The sequence below is a fragment of the Patella vulgata genome, chromosome 1 (genome assembly GCF_932274485.2).
Source record: "Patella vulgata chromosome 1, xgPatVulg1.2, whole genome shotgun sequence".
NCBI classification, from domain to species: Eukaryota; Metazoa; Mollusca; class Gastropoda; family Patellidae; genus Patella; species Patella vulgata.
Window position 1 is genome coordinate 5,076,185 of NC_065879.2, and position 19,035 is coordinate 5,095,219.

The 19,035-nt window shown below is 35.7% G+C and overlaps 1 protein-coding gene across 1 annotated transcript in view; it reads right to left on the reverse strand.

Moving 5' to 3' along the window:
• Positions 1-3,360: 3,360 nt before the first annotated feature.
• Positions 3,361-19,035, reverse strand: part of LOC126811345 (F-box-like/WD repeat-containing protein TBL1X) — a 49,585-nt gene continuing 33,910 nt past the window's right edge. The window contains exons 7-15 of the mRNA XM_050536874.2: positions 18,843-18,906; positions 16,835-16,932; positions 12,689-12,749; positions 10,333-10,454; positions 9,903-9,977; positions 8,967-9,094; positions 7,914-8,079; positions 5,245-5,346; positions 3,361-4,653 (exon numbers count right to left, since the gene is read on the reverse strand). Coding sequence (XP_050392831.1) covers positions 4,627-4,653; positions 5,245-5,346; positions 7,914-8,079; positions 8,967-9,094; positions 9,903-9,977; positions 10,333-10,454; positions 12,689-12,749; positions 16,835-16,932; positions 18,843-18,906 — 843 coding nt within the window. The 3' untranslated portion in view covers positions 3,361-4,626. The remainder of the gene's footprint in view (positions 4,654-5,244; positions 5,347-7,913; positions 8,080-8,966; positions 9,095-9,902; positions 9,978-10,332; positions 10,455-12,688; positions 12,750-16,834; positions 16,933-18,842; positions 18,907-19,035) is intronic.

A 19,035-nucleotide genomic window follows, 5' to 3' on the forward strand; every position in this document is an offset into this window, starting at 1 on the left:
GTTAACTTTCCACAAGACCTGGTAGTTTCATTCAGTTATTAGAATAGGCTAGAATAAAGATAGGTTGCCAGGCAACGAAACATACGATCACAGCAGCTCATTCGTCCGGGCAGTCAACAAGAGTTGTCGCATATTTTTACTTTTTTCAGTCATGAAACATTTATGATACACTAAAATTTGATTAAGAGTAACAACTCGTTAAGTAATTATCAGAAAACCATTAGAATTTGTTAGGTTTTTATAAAGTTCTGCCCCATGCTAACGTTTAGTATACGAAACATTTAATATCATGGATTTAGCTGTTCAAGTTATCATAATTCATTGAAAATCAATATACTTGTTCGTCTCAAGATCTTAAACTCTGTGTATCAATCTGAAGTCAATCAGACGATAACTTTAGCCTCTTGAGCATCCACAAGATATTTTGAAGTGATCAAGGGCCATAACTCTGGCAGTAATTATCGGAAATCGCTGAAAATCAAAAGGCTTCTTGGTCTCATGAACTTCAACACTGTGCATAAATCTAAAGTCAACCGGATATTAACTTTAGCCTCTAGAGCGTCCACAAGATTTTTTGAAGTGATCAAGGGCCATAACTCTGGCAGTAATTATCGGAAATCACTGTAATCAATAGACTTCTTTGTCTCATAACCTTAAACACTCACTGTGTATAAATTTAGCCTCTAGAGCATCCACCCGGACGGACGGGGGGCGACAACAATATACGACCACATTTCAATGTGGGCGTATAAAAATAAGCAGTGAGATAGTCATCATAGTGAGAGAAATGGGGTTTAAGGTCCACTTGGCACAAACTAGGTCATTTCGGGACTAACAGGGTTCAATTTTATATCAATAATTCGCTTGCGTGTAGGGGTCTTTAGTAGTGGGAGGAAACCGGAGGATCTGGAGAAAACCCACGATGTTGGACAGGCGACCCTACTCCTTGTCACATACAACCGGGGAATCGAAACCACACCAGTTGACTAAATATCAGACCTTATGATACAACGCGCACACGCAAACCATTCGGCCATCCCCCCCCCCACCCTTTAACTTCCTACATTTCTGCACCACCCAAGCTAATGAAGACGGGTATATGCTATACAGTTTGCTATGAGGGAATTTTGCCCGGACAGCACGCATGAATTCAAGGATTCTTTTACACGCACTCCAAAGTGTACACCGACACTTGATTTTATTGTCAGATCCCTCCTCCATCCCAAGCTATTATTAGAATAGAGAGAGAGAGAGAGAGAGAGAGATGGGGTTTAACGTCCACTAGGTCATTTTGGGACTAACATATGGTTTAATTTTATTTACATAATTCGCTTGCGCGTAGGGGTCTTTAGCAGTGGGAGGAAACCGGAGGACCCGGAGAAAACCCACGAAGTTGGACATGCGACCCTACTCCTTGCCACTACAACCAGGGATTCAAAACCACGCTAGTTGACTCAATGACAGACGTTATGATACAGTGCGCACGTGCTAACCATTCAGCCATCCAACCCCCCAGCGAAGAATAGAAAGCTGGATTGGATAGCCGAATGGTTAGCACGTATGCGTAGTCTAGAATAGAAAGCTGATTTCCATAGTGACCACTAGTACCATGACTAAAATCTCACTCTCAATCCTCAAGGGAAATCAAAGCAACAAATCACAATATTTTATTTTTTATTTTTTTGTTTTTTTGATAAACATCTCAACATGATACAAAAAGTCTCATTTGGACAAAATTTGAGACATATGTACATCCAATAACGACATATTTTTTCACTGAGGGGAGTGCTGCACATTTAAAAACAGTCTTGGGGATTTTCGTGTTAACTCCCTTTCAGTAACGTCACCCAAAATCTTTTTTCATAAGATGGCTGCTTTTTATAGAAACACATGAACGGATTACAGACCACATCCAATAAGCGTCACATTCACGAATTTAAACAATCACTTGAGTCTGTTCCACGCAACATGAACACTTCAATCTGGCACTTAGTTCTGTACGCAGGCTCCATATAAGCACAAATCATTTTTTTCGCTTATCTAATTTTTTTTTATTAAAGAAAATATAGTCTCTCTGTACATTCAGTCCATTTCTTTATGTTGAGGTGGATATTTATAAATACATGCACTTGTTCTCTGTAATTGTACAATTAACAAATTGTACAACAAACAGTCCTTCTGTCTTTTCTCACAATTGTAAAATTTTTGTATGAAATTTGACAAAAAAAACCCAGTATTTTTTATAATTTTCGGAAATATAAATGAAATAGGAAAATGATCAGTGAGTTATCATCTATATTGGTTGAGTCTTTCTGTACAGTAGTTGTCAATATTTAAAACAAAGAGCTCAAAAATATTTCAATTAAATCTATCAAATATTTCAATTAAACCTATCAAATATTTTAATTAAATCTATCAAATATTTCAACTGAACCTATCAAATATTTCAACTGAACCTATCAAATATTTCAATTGAATCTATCAAATATTTTAATTAAACCTATCAAATATATCAACTGAACCTATCAAATATTTCAATTGAATCTATCAAATATTTCAACTGAACCTATCAAATATTTCAATTGAACCTATCAAATATTTTAATTAAACCTATCAAATATTTCAATTGAACCTAAAACTATCAAATATTTCAACTGAACCTATCAAATATTTCAATTGAACCTATCAAATATTTTAATTAAACCTATCAAATATTTCAATTGAACCTAAAACTATCAAATATTTCAATTGAACCTATCAAATATATCAACTGAACCTATCAAATATTTCAACTGAACCTATCAAATATTTCTATTGAATCTATCAAATATTTCAACTGAACCTATCAAATATTTCTATTGAATCTATCAAATATTTCAACTGAACCTATCAAATATTTCAACTGAACCTATCAAATATTTCTATTGAATCTATCAAATATTTCAACTGAACCTATCAAATATTTCAACTGAACCTATCAAATATTTCAATTGAATCTATCAAATATTTTAATTAAACCTATCAAATATATCAACTGAACCTATCAAATATTTCTATTGAATCTATCAAATATTTCAACTGAACCTATCAAATATTTCTATTGAATCTATCAAATATTTCTTTTTCAATTAAACCTATCAAATATTTCAATTAAACCTATCAAATATTCCAATTGAACCTATCAAATATTTCTTTTTCAATTAAACCTATCAAATATTTCTAAGCGACTAGGAAAAAGTATGTAATGATTGTTATTTTCAACAGTATCGGTCATTTTACAAGAATGAGTTAAATTGGTTGTAAATTAATGAATGACCCAAATAGATCTACAAAGAAAAGGTAATTATTTATAAAAAAAAATATTAAAACGGGAAAAAATTTGAAAGTATAAGAATGATTCAATAAAAGTATTAAACATTAATGATGATATTTAACAGTATAAAATCAACAAAACAATTTCTTTTAAAAAGAAAAATCTACTACTACTACCGATACAATCAATCATTCATTACTTTCATAAGGCTTATCCAAATATTTTCTTTATTCTGGATAACGATTTTCCAGAAGGCCTAAGTTTCTTCTATCGTAGATATTTTCAATATCATCGTCTACTAACTTTCCCATAAAAATTGTGTTCTGTTAACTTTCGGAAACCGTCAATTACTAAATAATTTTTAAAAAAATGTAATTTTTTCCTGTTGCTTCCTCCATTTCAGTACACTATCTTTCATTTTAACTTTTGAAAACATTCTCAATTATCAATTGAAAAGTTCGGTTTTCAGACATATTTTTTTTTTTACAGATTATCATCATAGAGAAGTTATATCACAAACACATTAATACTTTCTAGCCATTCTTCTTACCATATCTTAAAATAGTTAACACACTGCCCTATTCAACTTTTATCCACATATAAATTATTTGAAAAAGAAAACTTTTCTATTTTATAACATTGAAAATAAAAGAAAATTTATGAAAATAATTTGAATTTTTTATTGTTAACAATTTTAACATTTCGAATTGAAGAGAAATAACATTATGTTTAATTATTTTTTTTAAAAAAATAAAAGATTTTACGACTATTAAAAAAAAAAAAAAAAATCAAACGTCTTTTTTTAAAGAAACATTTACTAATCTAAAGAAAACAACATGTAATGTCTTAAGGCTTTTGAAGCAGGCTTCCATGGAAAGCTTAAGCTGCGACGACGTGAGCAAATATGCTAAACATCAAAGCACCCTCATTATCAAGATGGCCGACTTTCGTTATCTGGAACGCTTTCCGTAGCAATCTGTTGGTTTATGTGGTACATTGTTTCGTACTTATATCTGGTATGGGGCGATTCTGGATGTGATGATATCGAGTGATATGTCACTCCATCGTATTTCATCCTTCAGCACTTGATTCCCTGGCGGGTTGGGGGTCATGACCTTTGACCTTTGAACTGAATATATTCCCAGCTGATTTGTGCTAATTTTTTTTCACGTCACTGTACCATTCATAGTGGTCGGTTGTTGTTCACAGGAAGAGTGAGATTTTGGCAACTATTCATGTGTTTTTCTTCCAATCAGCAGCAGTGACAGATTTATAGACGCACCAAGTTAAAACCCATATCTAGAATATAATTCCTATTTCCGTAAATCCAATACAAAAACCTGAAATATGAAATAAAATTTTTTCTTAAATAGAATTCATTTTTCCATCATACAAAAGATACAAGATAGTGTGCTATCAGGGAAATTTTGAATTCAAATGTGCATGCTTTTTCATCCCATAAATGCTTTTCCCTGCTGGGATCGCAGTCATGCACCAATGACAAGAAGAAACCAGGCTGAAAACTCTGGAATCTCATCAGTAATGAGCCTGCTCCATGCTCACTGAGTCCCTGTGGCTCCTTGAATAACTGTATGGTACTGTCAAGTTCTTTTGGGGACTCAATGATAGCAACAATTCTAATTTCAACCCTTTATCCAGTTTAATATATAAAGAGAAATGGGGTTTAACATCCACTTGACACAAACTAGGTCATTTCGGGACTAACATATGGTATTAATTTTATTTCAATAATTTGCTTGCGTGTAGGGGACTTTGGCAGTGGGAGGAAACCTGAAGCCTCGGAGAAAACGCACGAGGTTGGACAAGCGATCCTACTCCTTGTCACGAACAACCGGGGAATTAAAACCATGCCATCTAACCCCCTAAGAAATAGAGAGATATAGATGTATTACGTATATATTTATACTTACAGAACCATCTGAAGCACTGGCACCAACTTTATCACCTCTATGATTCCAACAAACTTCAAATATTCCCCCTGTACCTCGATAACTATGAACTAAACTGCCACTCTATAAACAAATAAATATATAAGTTTAATTTATTTATTAAACGAGTTACAACCCAACTTTAATATAAGGCAACACACAAAATAAATATTCTGGTTTTCAGATAACGCTGCGTCATCAAAAATGGTCCGCATGATACGTTTTTATTTTTTATTCATAGTCAATAATTTCCGCTTGTTCATATTTTATGTGATCAAGGGAAGTAACTCCATTGAAGGTTTCTTGACAACAGGAAATGAACACTAGACACGGCTATCAAGTATGTAACCATGAGAAACACTATCGAATGTTTATTTATGAGACAGATGCCTGTCAGCAAGCCTTTGAAGGATGGAGTGATCTTCCATTTAACGGGCTGTAGTTACCACTAATTAATCTTGGAATGACAATCAAATACTCTCTTTCAGAACATTTAAATGAAAATGGAACTATATTTAGACATTGATTTGTATTTAGAACTGTGACTGATTAGTTAAGTGATCCAGACTTTGGTGGCTGTTAGCGGCCATTCAAATGTCATCTAAATCATCACCTTATGAAGAAGGCGAAAAGTTGACGAAATCACCTGCCAACACGACAAAATAACCCGACGATCGTCGCCTTCATTTCGTCGACTTGTCGTGTCAACTTATTCACAATCCGACAAGTTGACAAAATACAATTATTTTGACTTGTCGTGCGGCGACTTGACGCCTCGGAAAGCAATTTGTGCGCATGCAAGTTATCCAATCAGCAAATGCACAAGCTCGAGTTTGACTTCCGAGGCGACAAGTCGCCGCACTACAAGTCGAAATAATTGTCGATTTGTCGGGTTGTGAATAAGTCGAAGGCGACAAGTCAACAGAATTGACCCGACAAGTCGACGAAATGGAGGCGACGATCGTCGGGTTATTTTGTCGTGTTGGTGGGTTGATTTTGTCGACTTGTCGCCTTCTTCACAAGGCGACGATTTAGATTCATTTGAATGGCCGCTAACAGCCACCATAGAATAAATTGCTCTCATTAGATTAGTCTCATTGAAATGAAATGGGAGAGAGAGAGAGAAATGGGGTTTAACGTCCACTCGACACAAACTATTTACATAATTCGCTTGCGCGTAGGGGTCTTTAGCTGTGGGAGGAAACCGGAGGACCAGGAGAAAACCCACGAGGTTGGAGAAATGAAATGGGGTTTAACATCCTATTTATCTGTTCCGACTGGGTTAATGAAGACAGGTGTGTGAAGACAGGTGTGTGAAGACAGGTGTGTGCCATACAATTTGTTATGAGGGAAATTTCACGCTGACACTGGCAACCAGGAAGTCTTGGGTTTACTCCTGGTGACGGCTGAGAAAGTTCCTCTGGATTTTAATGTATGATTCCCCCCTGTCAGCGGTGCAGGACCTGGCATGGACAGTGCCTAGTCGTTTGGATGGGACAAAAAACTGAGGTCCTATGTACACATTAAAGGCACGTAAAAAAACCAATGACAGTTGTAAATCTAAATAGAGAAGGCTGCAACACCTCGGTCTGGGTAAAATTTCCCTAATAACACACTGTATGGTGAATGCCCGTCTTCATTAGTCCCGTCGGTGTAGAATTTAAACCCCCATTTCACACCCAAAATTACATCAAGTTGACACCTTAACTCAATACAGACCTACAGCCCTTTTCAGGCCTAAAATTTACCATCTTCAATAGAAGACTTGATCTCGCTATAACTCAGTACATATAATCAAGGCCTTCACGTAATACCTGGCATATTTCGATTGGGTATTAACCCAACTGGGGACCTCTTAGATTCCTCGATAGAAAATATCACCAAGAATACCAAGTCTTGCGCCTTCCGGCTACAATGTCCACCTGTGATAATCGAGTTGCAAAGTTCAAGGTTCGTTCAATGTCAAGGTTTCCGTGGAGGTCGCCAAGTTTGATTTGAATGTGTTTGTGTTACCTCTGATTAGACAACACTATTGTTCACATGTCTGCATTAAAGGGAGATAACATAGCTATAAGTTCGAGAATTGCAGACCAGTCTAGCAACGTCTAGATGTTATAAAACTCACGGCCGTTGCTTCAGGAACATGACAATTTACTAACAAACAATATGCTTATTTAAATAACAGACTCTGCAATAATTTGGACGTGCACAGATGCTCATCCAGTCAGGAAAGGATAGTTATTTACATCAATCTGGTTAAAACACAGATCCTATTTCGTTTCGTTTTTTATAGTTCAAAATTTCATTTTACCTTGTCTTTACTACACTAGCTAGGATATGGAAGAGTTGTTATATTACCAGCGTTTTGATCGAGGTGAGGGATTAGCCAATAAAACGGTCTGTTATTGCGACTTCTTGGTGTGCCATGCACGAAACTGTGGGTAAACCACTAGAAACGTCAATGATGGTCGAATAATCAATATCTGACGTCATAGGGTCAAAAGCAGCTCGTATGACCTTTGACGCGACCTATCACTACAACCAATTAGATTTTCATGTAGTGTAGGCCATCGAAAGTATAAAAAAACGAAACAAAATATAGATCTGTATTACAACCATTCCGCGATAAAATATTGATCGTTTTTACTTACTTGAACATTCCATATATGTACACATTTATCAAATGATCCACTAGCTAAATATCTACCATCTGGACTAAACGCTACACTATATACTGGTTCTTGATGTTTAGTTAATGTATGTAGACATGTTCCCCTCTCTACTTCCCATAATCTTACTGTCGAATCAAATGATGCACTGAAATACAATCATACAAACATCAAATGGGGTTTAACGTTCCACTCCTAACCTGGGCTAATGAAGACAGGTATATGCCATACAGTGTGCTATGAGGGAAATTTTGCACTATGGTCTACTCTTATATCGAACTCCAACTGCCAAAGGTTTTTTTACATGCATGCCAATGTGTACACATGCCTTGGGTTTTCGTCTCATCCAAACAACTAGACAGCTCTCCTTGTCAGGCCCTCCCTCCTGTACCACTGACAAGGGGAAACAACGGCGGAAAATCCTGATGCCATACCAACATAATTACAATCTATATTTAGTTAGTGGTCTCTAGAGGGTGTAACGCTTCAAGATCTATCTGGTTGATCATCTCTGGCTTGACGATGTGGTTTTAAGCCACAGCGTGAGCATATGTGACACTAGGTGCTTGTTGTACAAATTCATTTTGTACTATGGGAACAAAAGCTTAAACTGTATGCCTTCTTGTTGTTGTGAATGATCCAAACTCCAGATGATACAACAAATTTAAGAAGAATTGCATTTTGGAAAGCTTATCCTGTGGACTACTCAAATATGCTACCTGCTCTACTTTCAGAAAAATGACCAAGAGCCTGGTTTTGTGGGAGCAGCCCAGATATGTGGTGTTTCAACCTCGTGGGTTTACTTTGGTTTCCTTCCTCCCACAAGAAAGATCCCTGCGTGTGTACCGTGTACAAAAAAATAAGACCACTTGTCTATGATATCACCCTCTGTAGCTTCTGTGACTTCAACTGAAGCTTGGACTTCATATGTTAACCCTATGCATTGAGAATATATAAAACCATTTTGATTGGTCAATAATTGTCAAGGAGTTGTCTCCGTATCAAATTATTTCAAAAACATAATAGAGTTGTTACCTGGCTAAAATTAAAGAAGCATTAGGATTATTTGTGTTGGGTCCCGTCGGACTCCATTTAATGGTATAAATTTCTTTACTATGAGCTTGTAAATCATGAACACAGGTTTCTTGTTTCATACTCCATATCTACAATATAGATAATATCATATTTAACATAGATAATATCATATTTAATATCAATACCATTTAATATAGATAATATCATATCTAACATAGATAATATCATATCTAACATAGATAATATAATATCTAACATAGATAATATCATATTTAACATAGATAATATCATATTTAACATAGATAATATCATATTTAACATAATTATCATATTTAACATTGATAATATATTTAATATCAGTACCATTCAATATAGATAATATCATATTTAATATAGATAATATATCTAATATTAGTATCATTTAATATAGATATATAGATAATATCATATTTAAAATTATAACACTCATATGGATGTACTACTTCTGAATGTGTATTGAAACTTAGCATGTTAATAAAATTCAGAAGTGGTACATCCATATAATTGTTATAATTTTAAATATGATATTATCTATATATTAAATATGGTATTATCTATATTAAATGGTACTAATAAAATTCAGAAGTAGTACATTCATATAAGTTTTTTAATTTTAGTGATATCTATTTCAATATCTCTTATAAGGATTAATATGATATTTAATATTTAATATAGATAATATAATTAATGTCAGCATCATGTAATTAATAATATTAAGAGTTGACCAAGTAAAGCCTTGATTAACCAGAATCATGGTGACAGCTGTGAGACTACGTGTTTATCACATAGATCAGTAGTAGGCAGCGAACACAGGCAACTGGTTTACACGACAAGTAAAAATTAACGGTAACGAATTCTGTCTGACAGGTTGAAGTCTCGTTCCTTCTCACTACTTACTTTTAATGTCATATCATCTGAACAGGATGCTAATAAATTGCCTTGTGGTTCCCATTTTATAGCATTAACCTCATTCTGAAACAAAATATTGAAATATAAGTTAGGAAAGTGAGAGAGAGAAATGGGGGTTTAACGCCCACTCGACAAACTAGGTCATTTCGGGACTAACATATGGTTCAATTTTATTTCCATCATTTGCTTGAGCGTAGAGGTCTTTAGCAGTGGGAGGAAACCGGAGGCCTCGGAGAAAACCCATGAGGTTGGACAGGCAACCCTAATCCTTGTCACGCACAACCGGGGAATCGAAACCACGCCAGTTGACTCAATGACAGACCTTATGATACAGCACGCACGTGCTAACCATTCGGCCATCCAACCCCACAATCAGCACATTAACAGACAAAATAAACCATGAAAAAAAAAAACTTACAGTGTGTCCTTGGAATGTTTTGATGGGTCGGTCGTGTCCTAGTCGACAAACATGAATACACTGATCTGTTGAACAGGATGCAAAGCTAATATTAGACTGCCAATCTACGTCCAGCGCAGGGGCTAAAATAAAACAACATTTACAAAGTTAAAAACTATGTTACAAATAAAATAAAGATTAAGATCTTGAAGCAAAACTTCAGCCATTTTGGGACCGACATGTGATTATCTTTGGTTATTTGTGCAAGGGAGGAGGAGAATTTTGCAGGTAAAGCAATGGGAATCACTGGTTCTTTTGTGTACGCAAAAAAGTGTTTTCGCTGCCCCTTGGGTTTTCACCCCATCCGAATGACTAGGTATATTATTCTTATGCCCATCAACCCCAACAACCGACGACTAGACCTGAAAAATTCATTGACTAAGGATTTCCTGCAAACAAACTGTGGATGGACGAATGGACGGACTGATCAGGGCGACGACAATTAAGTCCACATGAAAATGGGGGTGTATAAAAATGCAAATGACTTTAATGTAATTGTCTCTGGTTAGCCATTGTGATTTAAGGCAGATAACTACATGTACATGTTGAATAAATAAATAAAGCCATCATAATTCATTACTCTTTTTGCCATTTTTGTATTCGAGTGACCACCAATGGTAAAACTGACATTTTTCCAGGGGCTGGATCATTATATCATCAGACAGTTTGACCTAATTTATCGTAGCTGTTTAGACTGAAGTATAGGCCACACATATTATCAGGTCAATAGGGCACCCATGTATAATGCACTTTACAGTTATGTGAAATAATACTCCACTCTCTAAAAATAATTTAATATATTCAGATATTATGTTTTGTGTCGTCTTCATTTACATATATATTAGATTTTCACAACATTATGTACTCTATAATCCAATCGACACGTATTGTATATTCTGTAAATAAAATTAGAAATCTATGAGTGGCGAGTAGCCGTCCCAGATTTGTATATTCTGTATTTAATCGATGATATTGTAAGTTCATTGATCTGAATTTATAAGAATGTTTAAAGTACGATATATACTATATTTAAAGTGTAACTAAGTCTAAAGTCTAAGCCAGAATAATTTATCCTGATCGATAATGAGACTGTATATTAATTTAGAAAACCCATGAGGCTCGACAGGCAACCCTACTCCTTGTCACTTAAAACTGGGGAATTGAAACAACGCCAGCTGACTCAATAACAGACCTTATAATACAACACGCGTGTGCTAACCATTCGACCATCTAATCCCCTAGCAGTTTAAGCCTTGGTACTTGCAATATTTCCAAATAATGTTCATTCTTTATACATCTCAATAATGACATTTACCAACTAATTGAATGATTAGAGCTTTCAAACATTGTATTTGAGATATATGGATGTTTGTCAGAAATCAATAAGTTTATAATTGGCCATAATATCGTAGTAAAGTGATGTACTGATATAGGTCCTATTGGTTTTACTAATATCAGATGTCGACAGCTAAACATATTGGTCAATATAAATACAACAGCCAGATATAAAAATATTACCCATAAAGTCACTTATCGGCTAATTACCGACTGTGTAATATGTAATAGTTTATGTTTTAACACTGTTTTTATAAATTAATCTCAATATTGGTGATTTAAAATGGAGGGAATTTAGTAATTGGAACATAATGGTTTAAACAATATTTTATTTCTTAGTGAGTCACAGATAATACAATAACAAACATTGCTGCTTATGTAAAATCGCTTCCATGAATAATGATCATTGAGAAGTTAGACGACTGGATATATTTGATTTACATATTTTACAGGGTGCAGTAGGTGAAGGTAAAGAACATAATCGAATAATACACTATTTATGGATAACAATTACTATGGTTTATTTCACTGCCAGGATTTGACAAGTTGTTATCAAGCATATAAATGAAATGAAATGAAATGAAATGGGGTTTAATGTCCTACTGTTTTGCTCCTATACTGGGCTAATGAAGACGGGCATACGCCATACAGTGTGCTATGAGGAAAATTTTGCCCGGGCAGCAGCACTATCGCCTACTCTTATATCGAATTCCAACTGCCAAGGGATCTTTTACGTGCATTCTAATGTATACACGGGACCTCAGTTTTTCGTTTCATCCGAAGGACTAGACAGCTGTTCTTGTCAGGCCCTCCGTTGTGCACCACTAACAAGGGGAAACCATGATGGAAAGTCAGGATGAACTTTCTCGGCCAATGCAGGGATCAAACACCTGACCTCCAGGCTAGCGAGCCAGCATCTTACCCACTTAGCCACCGTGGCTCCCTATCAAGCATATAACACAAATAAATAAACTGAACTTACCAGAATGAAATGCGAATTGTTGTTGACAGCTACCTGAGCTAGCATCCCAGATAATAGTTGTCTGAAAGAAAAGAGCAAGAAATAAAAAGATAGGTTGCCAGGAAACGAAACATACGCCCACAGCAGCTAAATCGTCCGAGCAGTCGACAAGGGTTGTCGCATATTTATTCCTTTGTAGGTAATTGGGGGCCTTTACAAGACAGTTCCATACAGAAAAGGTTATAATTCTTGCCGTTTGAGGGTTCACAAGGTTCTACAAATTGAAACAAGGGTCTCAGCTCTGGAAAAAAAATCGTTAGGTTTATGAAAAAAACTTTCTGGTTTAAAGCAAACTCCATCAGCTGTATTTAGAGAGAGATAAATGGGGTTCAACATCCACGACACGACCCTAATACTTGTCACGTACAACCGGGGAATAAAAACCTCACCAGTTGATTCAATGATACGCTGCGTCTACAGGCTATATTCAGCCTATCATGATATTTTTTTTTTCATTTGCATTAACCATCAATGAGCATCGAGCAGCAGATCGGATTCAAATCCAATGAAAGATGGCATTGAGAGTTGATTATGGTCTTGTTTTGTTAATAAATGTCTAATTAATAATTTAGATAACATTTCAGGCCTAATGAAAGACCTGCAATAGGCAGATTTAGCTCTTGCATAATGTATATTTAATTGGCATTTAGTACATGTACATTTGAACATATTGACACAAAATAAATTAGTCTGGAAATAAAATTACTGGATTTATTATAACTAGGCAACTTTACAACAAACATTATCTCATCTTTATCAAGCTAAAGAATGATTTCGCTCTAACTTCGTAGATGACTTCTGACTTTTAAAATTAACATTCTGTCTCTTTAAAATTTAAAGGCAAATAATTTGTCTTTCTAATTCCAGAACACTGTATACACATACCTCATAAAAACATCTCAGAATTGAATTTGTTCTTTTTAAAATGTAATAATGTACAACAAAATGTATCTATATGTAAATTAAGTGGCCAGGTATGTAAAGACTGTTACACCTGGTGAAGTAATAATGTAGTAACCTATATTGATGGTATATAACACACCTGTAATATGTGCCAGGTATAAAGGCTGTACCAGAAACATGTTAAAGGTATGTAAGTAAAGATAGATAATATAACATATATACAGTCTTATCTTACTGGTGATGTAAACAAGTGTTTCAGTGTAAGTCATTTATCATTATCTTACACCCAATGTTCACTTTAAAGAGAATCTCAGATTTGAAATTAAATGAAGTTTAACGTCCTACTGTTCTGCTCCTACTGGGCTAATGAAGACGGGCATATGCCATAGAGTGTGCTATGAGGGAAATTTTGCCCGGGGAGTGGCACTATGGCCTACTTTTATATCGAATTCCAACTGCCAAGGGATTTTTTTACGTGCATGCTAATGTATACAAGGGACCTCGTTTTTTTTTTCTGTCCCATTCGAACGACTAGATAGCTTATTTGTTTTAAGGGAACCACGCTAGTCAATTGCCAAAACTGTTCCGTCAAGACTTTCATGTATTTTAACACCACCATTTGTGAATGAGACACACACACACACACAAAAACTAGGTCATTTCGGGACTAATAAATGGTTTAATCATATCTTAATAATTCTCTTGGAGGAAACCAGAGGACGCAGAGAAACCCTTGAGGTTGAACAGGCAACCCTATTCCTTGTCAAGAACAAGAGGAAAATTGAAATTAACCTGTTATGTGCATAGGACGTTATATAACGTCCTGGACAACTGCCACTCAAAAGTGTATAGGGCGTAATATAACGCCTTGGAGGTATTTTCCCCTACCTATTCTTAGAACATAGTTTGTCACTTGGGGGCAATCCCTTGGGAATTCCCCCACGATCGCAGCATGTGTAGGACGTTATATTACGTCCTGGACAACTGCTACTCACTGTGTGTAGGGCGTAATATAACGCCTTGGAGGTATTTCCCCAACCTCTTCTTAGAACATAGTACATAGTTCTTCGTCACTTCGTCAAATTAATTACACAATAGGGGGTAGTTAACGTTTTAAAAACGTCACGCTTAACGGGTTAAACCACCTGACACAATGGCAGACCTTGTGATATAAAGCATATGCATTAAACCAATCGGCAAACTCCCCCTATTCCTTGTCATGTGAGAGAGAGAGACATGGGGTTTAATGTCCACTCAACACAAAATAGGTCATTTCGGGACTAACATACGGTTAATTTTATTTCATTAATTCGCTTGAGCGTAGGGGTCTTTAGCAGTTGGAGGAAACCGGAGGACCCGGATGAAAACCCACAAGGTTGGACAGGCAACCCTACTCCTTGTCATGTACAACCGGGGATTTGAAACCACGCCAGTTGACTCAATGACAGGCCTTATGATACAGCACGCACATGCTAACCATTCGGCCATCCAACCCCCCTCCTTGTCATGTACAAGCAGAGAATTAAAATTAAACCACATTCGGCCAACCAACCCTCCTTCCATTTGATTTTACAGTAAACAGGTGTTAAATTAAGAACGGTTGAGTGCTCCTTAAATACATCGCACCAAGTATGATAAAGACATTACACCCCAAGAAAGTCGGGTAATCAGCCAGCAGGTAGATCAAGCTATTTTCGTACCACGGCAAACTAACGCTGGCCCGAATAACATCAACAATAATAACAGCTGTAACCAGCTTCTCAAATCATCGCATAATAAAACTACATATAGAAACGGTATATCTGCTTCCAGCCTGCTCTGTTTTCTTGCTAATTATGTTCCTGGCATTTCCACAAGAATGACAAGACGTTTAGAATATCTGGATACAATTGTCAATAAGACTGGATGAGTTTATTTCAAAAGGGGTGTGTGGATAGAAAAAATACCATAATCTGTTTACAATTATCAGAATCGACTTATCAATGGTTTAAATTTTAAAGAGAGCTTCTTTGAAACCTCTATGGTAATGGCTGTTTAAACATCCAACCAATCAACTCGAGGTACATGTATATATTATATATATACGAAACATCCTTTAATCAATTTTCCAATACCAAATAATTATCTATATTTAAACCTACATTATGTACATGTAAGAGCTAAATCTGCCTATTGCAGGTCTTTCTTTAGACGTTAAATGTTATATAAACTATTAATTAGACATTCATTTACATGACCATACCATAATTAAGTCTGAATGCCATCAGATAGGAAATGAAATGAAATGGGATTTAACGTCCTACTGTTCTGCTCCTATACTGGGCTAATGAAGACGGAGGGCCATCAGATAGGATTGATTTTAAGTAGATTAGAACAGTTCAGCCATTTAATGATTTACCGCAAAAATGGTGAAACAAGGCTTAGCCTTGAACAACCAGTACGGTGGTTACAATCTGTGCTCACATCTTGTCAAAACTTTAAAGGGTAATATCTTCATTCAGAATAAAGTAATCTAAATGAACTATTTTCGAACTATTATAGCAAGAATGGCTCGATCTTTATCTTTTATTGCATTGATCTGATCTTGGATTTATTAGTTTGGGCAAATTTCATACAACAAAAATTTAGTTTCCTCAGGAAAACTAGAAGTTTACTAACTTTACTTTCAATTTTGACCTATACTGTTCAATGATTAATGCAAATTGGCCTACTCCGTGGACGTAAATTCTTTTTAAAGAAATAATCGAATAGTCAATTTGGGATTTTCCAATTTTATTTTAGACGAATATCAGACCAGTAAATAAAGGTTTTAAATGTACCTGAGAAAATGTCAGGCACTAATGAAATAGAACCTGACATTTTCAACTTAGTGCTGGAGGTGTATTCATAGTATCAATAAAAAAGACAAAATGACAGGCACCAGAGGTTTGGTGTCTGACAAAGCCTGAATCTGTGTTTGACATTGTCTGTGACAGGTGCCTTATTTCCAGGCTTGAGTCGAAGCACGATACTGGATCTTGACCGATCTGGAAAATATCTTTCCATGTTTATCACACAGTTCTAACCCTAACCCTTCAGAATAGTTTTACTCACAATCCACCGGTTTTACAGCTTCAATTTGTACGTTTGACATGTAATTTATAAACCTAACCCGAACCCTAACCCTAGAGAAAGATATTTCTCAGATCGTACGAGTATACTTACTTTATCTACACCAGCACTTAAAATATAATTTCCCCGTTTATTCCACTTTAAGGCAAATATTGGACCTTTATGTTGTCCTAATGTATTTACTAAACGACCTGAAAATAATAATCATAAAAACATGTTAATCAACAAGACCATTCACCCTCAACCCCTTCATACTGTGAAGAGACTTAGGTTAATCGGAAGATATTTTTCTATTAAACACAATATCACCATTTTAGACTGACATGTTATTTAAAAACCACAAAGATGATAAAACAATATTCCTATCAGAGAGAGAGAGAGAGAGAGAGAGAGAGAGAGAGAGGTTTTTAACGTCCACTCGACACAAACCACGTCATTTCGGGACTAACATATGGTACAATTTTATTTCAATAACCCACGAGGTTAGACAGGCGACCCTATCCAGAGAAAACCCACGAGCTTGGACTGGCGACAACGTGTTAAGAAACCTGTTACTATTATTACAGTATGTAACAATAAACATACAATAACTGCTAGTATTTCCTTGTTTATAACCATACAATAACTTGTGATAAACAAGACACATCTATAGTAAAATTACATTAATTTTTATGTATATATAGGTGACATATAAAAATATAATAATGACAACATCTGTCATTATATCACTTTAATAATTGTAAATGTATGTATAATGTTATTTTACAAGTACATGTATGTATACTTTTTATCACTTTAATAATTGTAAATGTACATGTATGTTACCATTTTCATATCAATTTGTATGAAGAGAGAGAGAGAGAGAGAGAGAGAGAGAGAGAGTGTGAGAGAGATTAATGTTCACTCACACAAATTAGGTCACTAGGTCTTTTCGGGACTAACCTACATGTATTTGAGAGAGAGAGAGAGAGAGAGAGAGAGAGACAGAGAGAGATTAATGTCCACTCACACAAATGAGGTCACTAGGTCTTTTCGGGACTAACCTACATGTATTTGAGAGAGAGAGAAAGAGATGTTTTTTTTTATTTTTTATAAGCAATATTTTATCTGAATAGGTATTGGGGAACAGGCATAGCCTATATTAAACCCCTCTTCCTTAAGAGTTTAATGTCCAGGACACAAACTAGGTTATTTGAGAACTATAAGAGAGAGAGAGAGAGAGAGAGAGAGAGAGAGAAAGAGAGTTTAATGTCCACTCCACACAAACTAGGCCATTTCGGGATTAATATATGGTTCAAATTTAGGAGACTTTAGTAGTGGGAGGAAACTGGAGAAAACCCACGAAATTGGACAGGTGGCCCTACTCCTTGTCACGTACAAGTGTGGGAATCGAAACCACACAACCCCATGACAGACCTTATCATCTAAAGCGCACACACCCCATGTTTTTAATTACTGATACAAAATACAGATCTATATTTCGTTTTGTGTTTTTTATATTTTCTATGGTCTACATTATATGAAGATCTGACTGGTTGTAGTGGGAGGTCGCATCAGAGGTCATATGAGCGGCTTTTGACCCTATCACATCAGACATTGATTAATCATCCAGCGTTGATGTTTGTAGTGGTTTACCCACAGTTCCGTGGACAGTATGCCAAGAACTCGCTGTAACAGACCATTTCATTGGCTAATTCCTCACATTAACCAGAACACAGGTTATATAACAACTCTTCCAGATCCTAGTGTAGTGAAGACAAGTAAAATGAAATTTTGAACTATAAAAAACAAAACGAAATAGGATCTGTGTTTTAATCAGATTTAACAGGTGTACTATGAGTGAAATTTTGCCCGGGCTGCAACACTATGGCCTATATCAAATTCCAACTGTCAAGGGATCTTTTACGTGCATGCCAATGTATACATGGGAACTTGGTTTTCCATACCATTCGAACAACTAGCCAGTTTTCCTTGTCAGGCCATCCGTACTGCACCAATGACAAGGGGGGAAACCATGTCAGAAAATCCCAGAATCATTACAAGCTTAGCTGGTTTAACAGCATGATATAAAAAATTGTACTTTAAAATAAATAAATATTACCATCTGTACTCCACATTCTCGCATATCCATCATATGAACCAGTTGCTAATAATGTTCCATCACACTATAAAAATAATAACACTCCAGTTAAACAAATCAAATGGGGTTTAACGTCCTACTGTTCTGCTCCGAACTGGGATAATGAAGACAGGCATACACCATCAGTGTGCTATGAGGGAAATTTTGCCCGGAC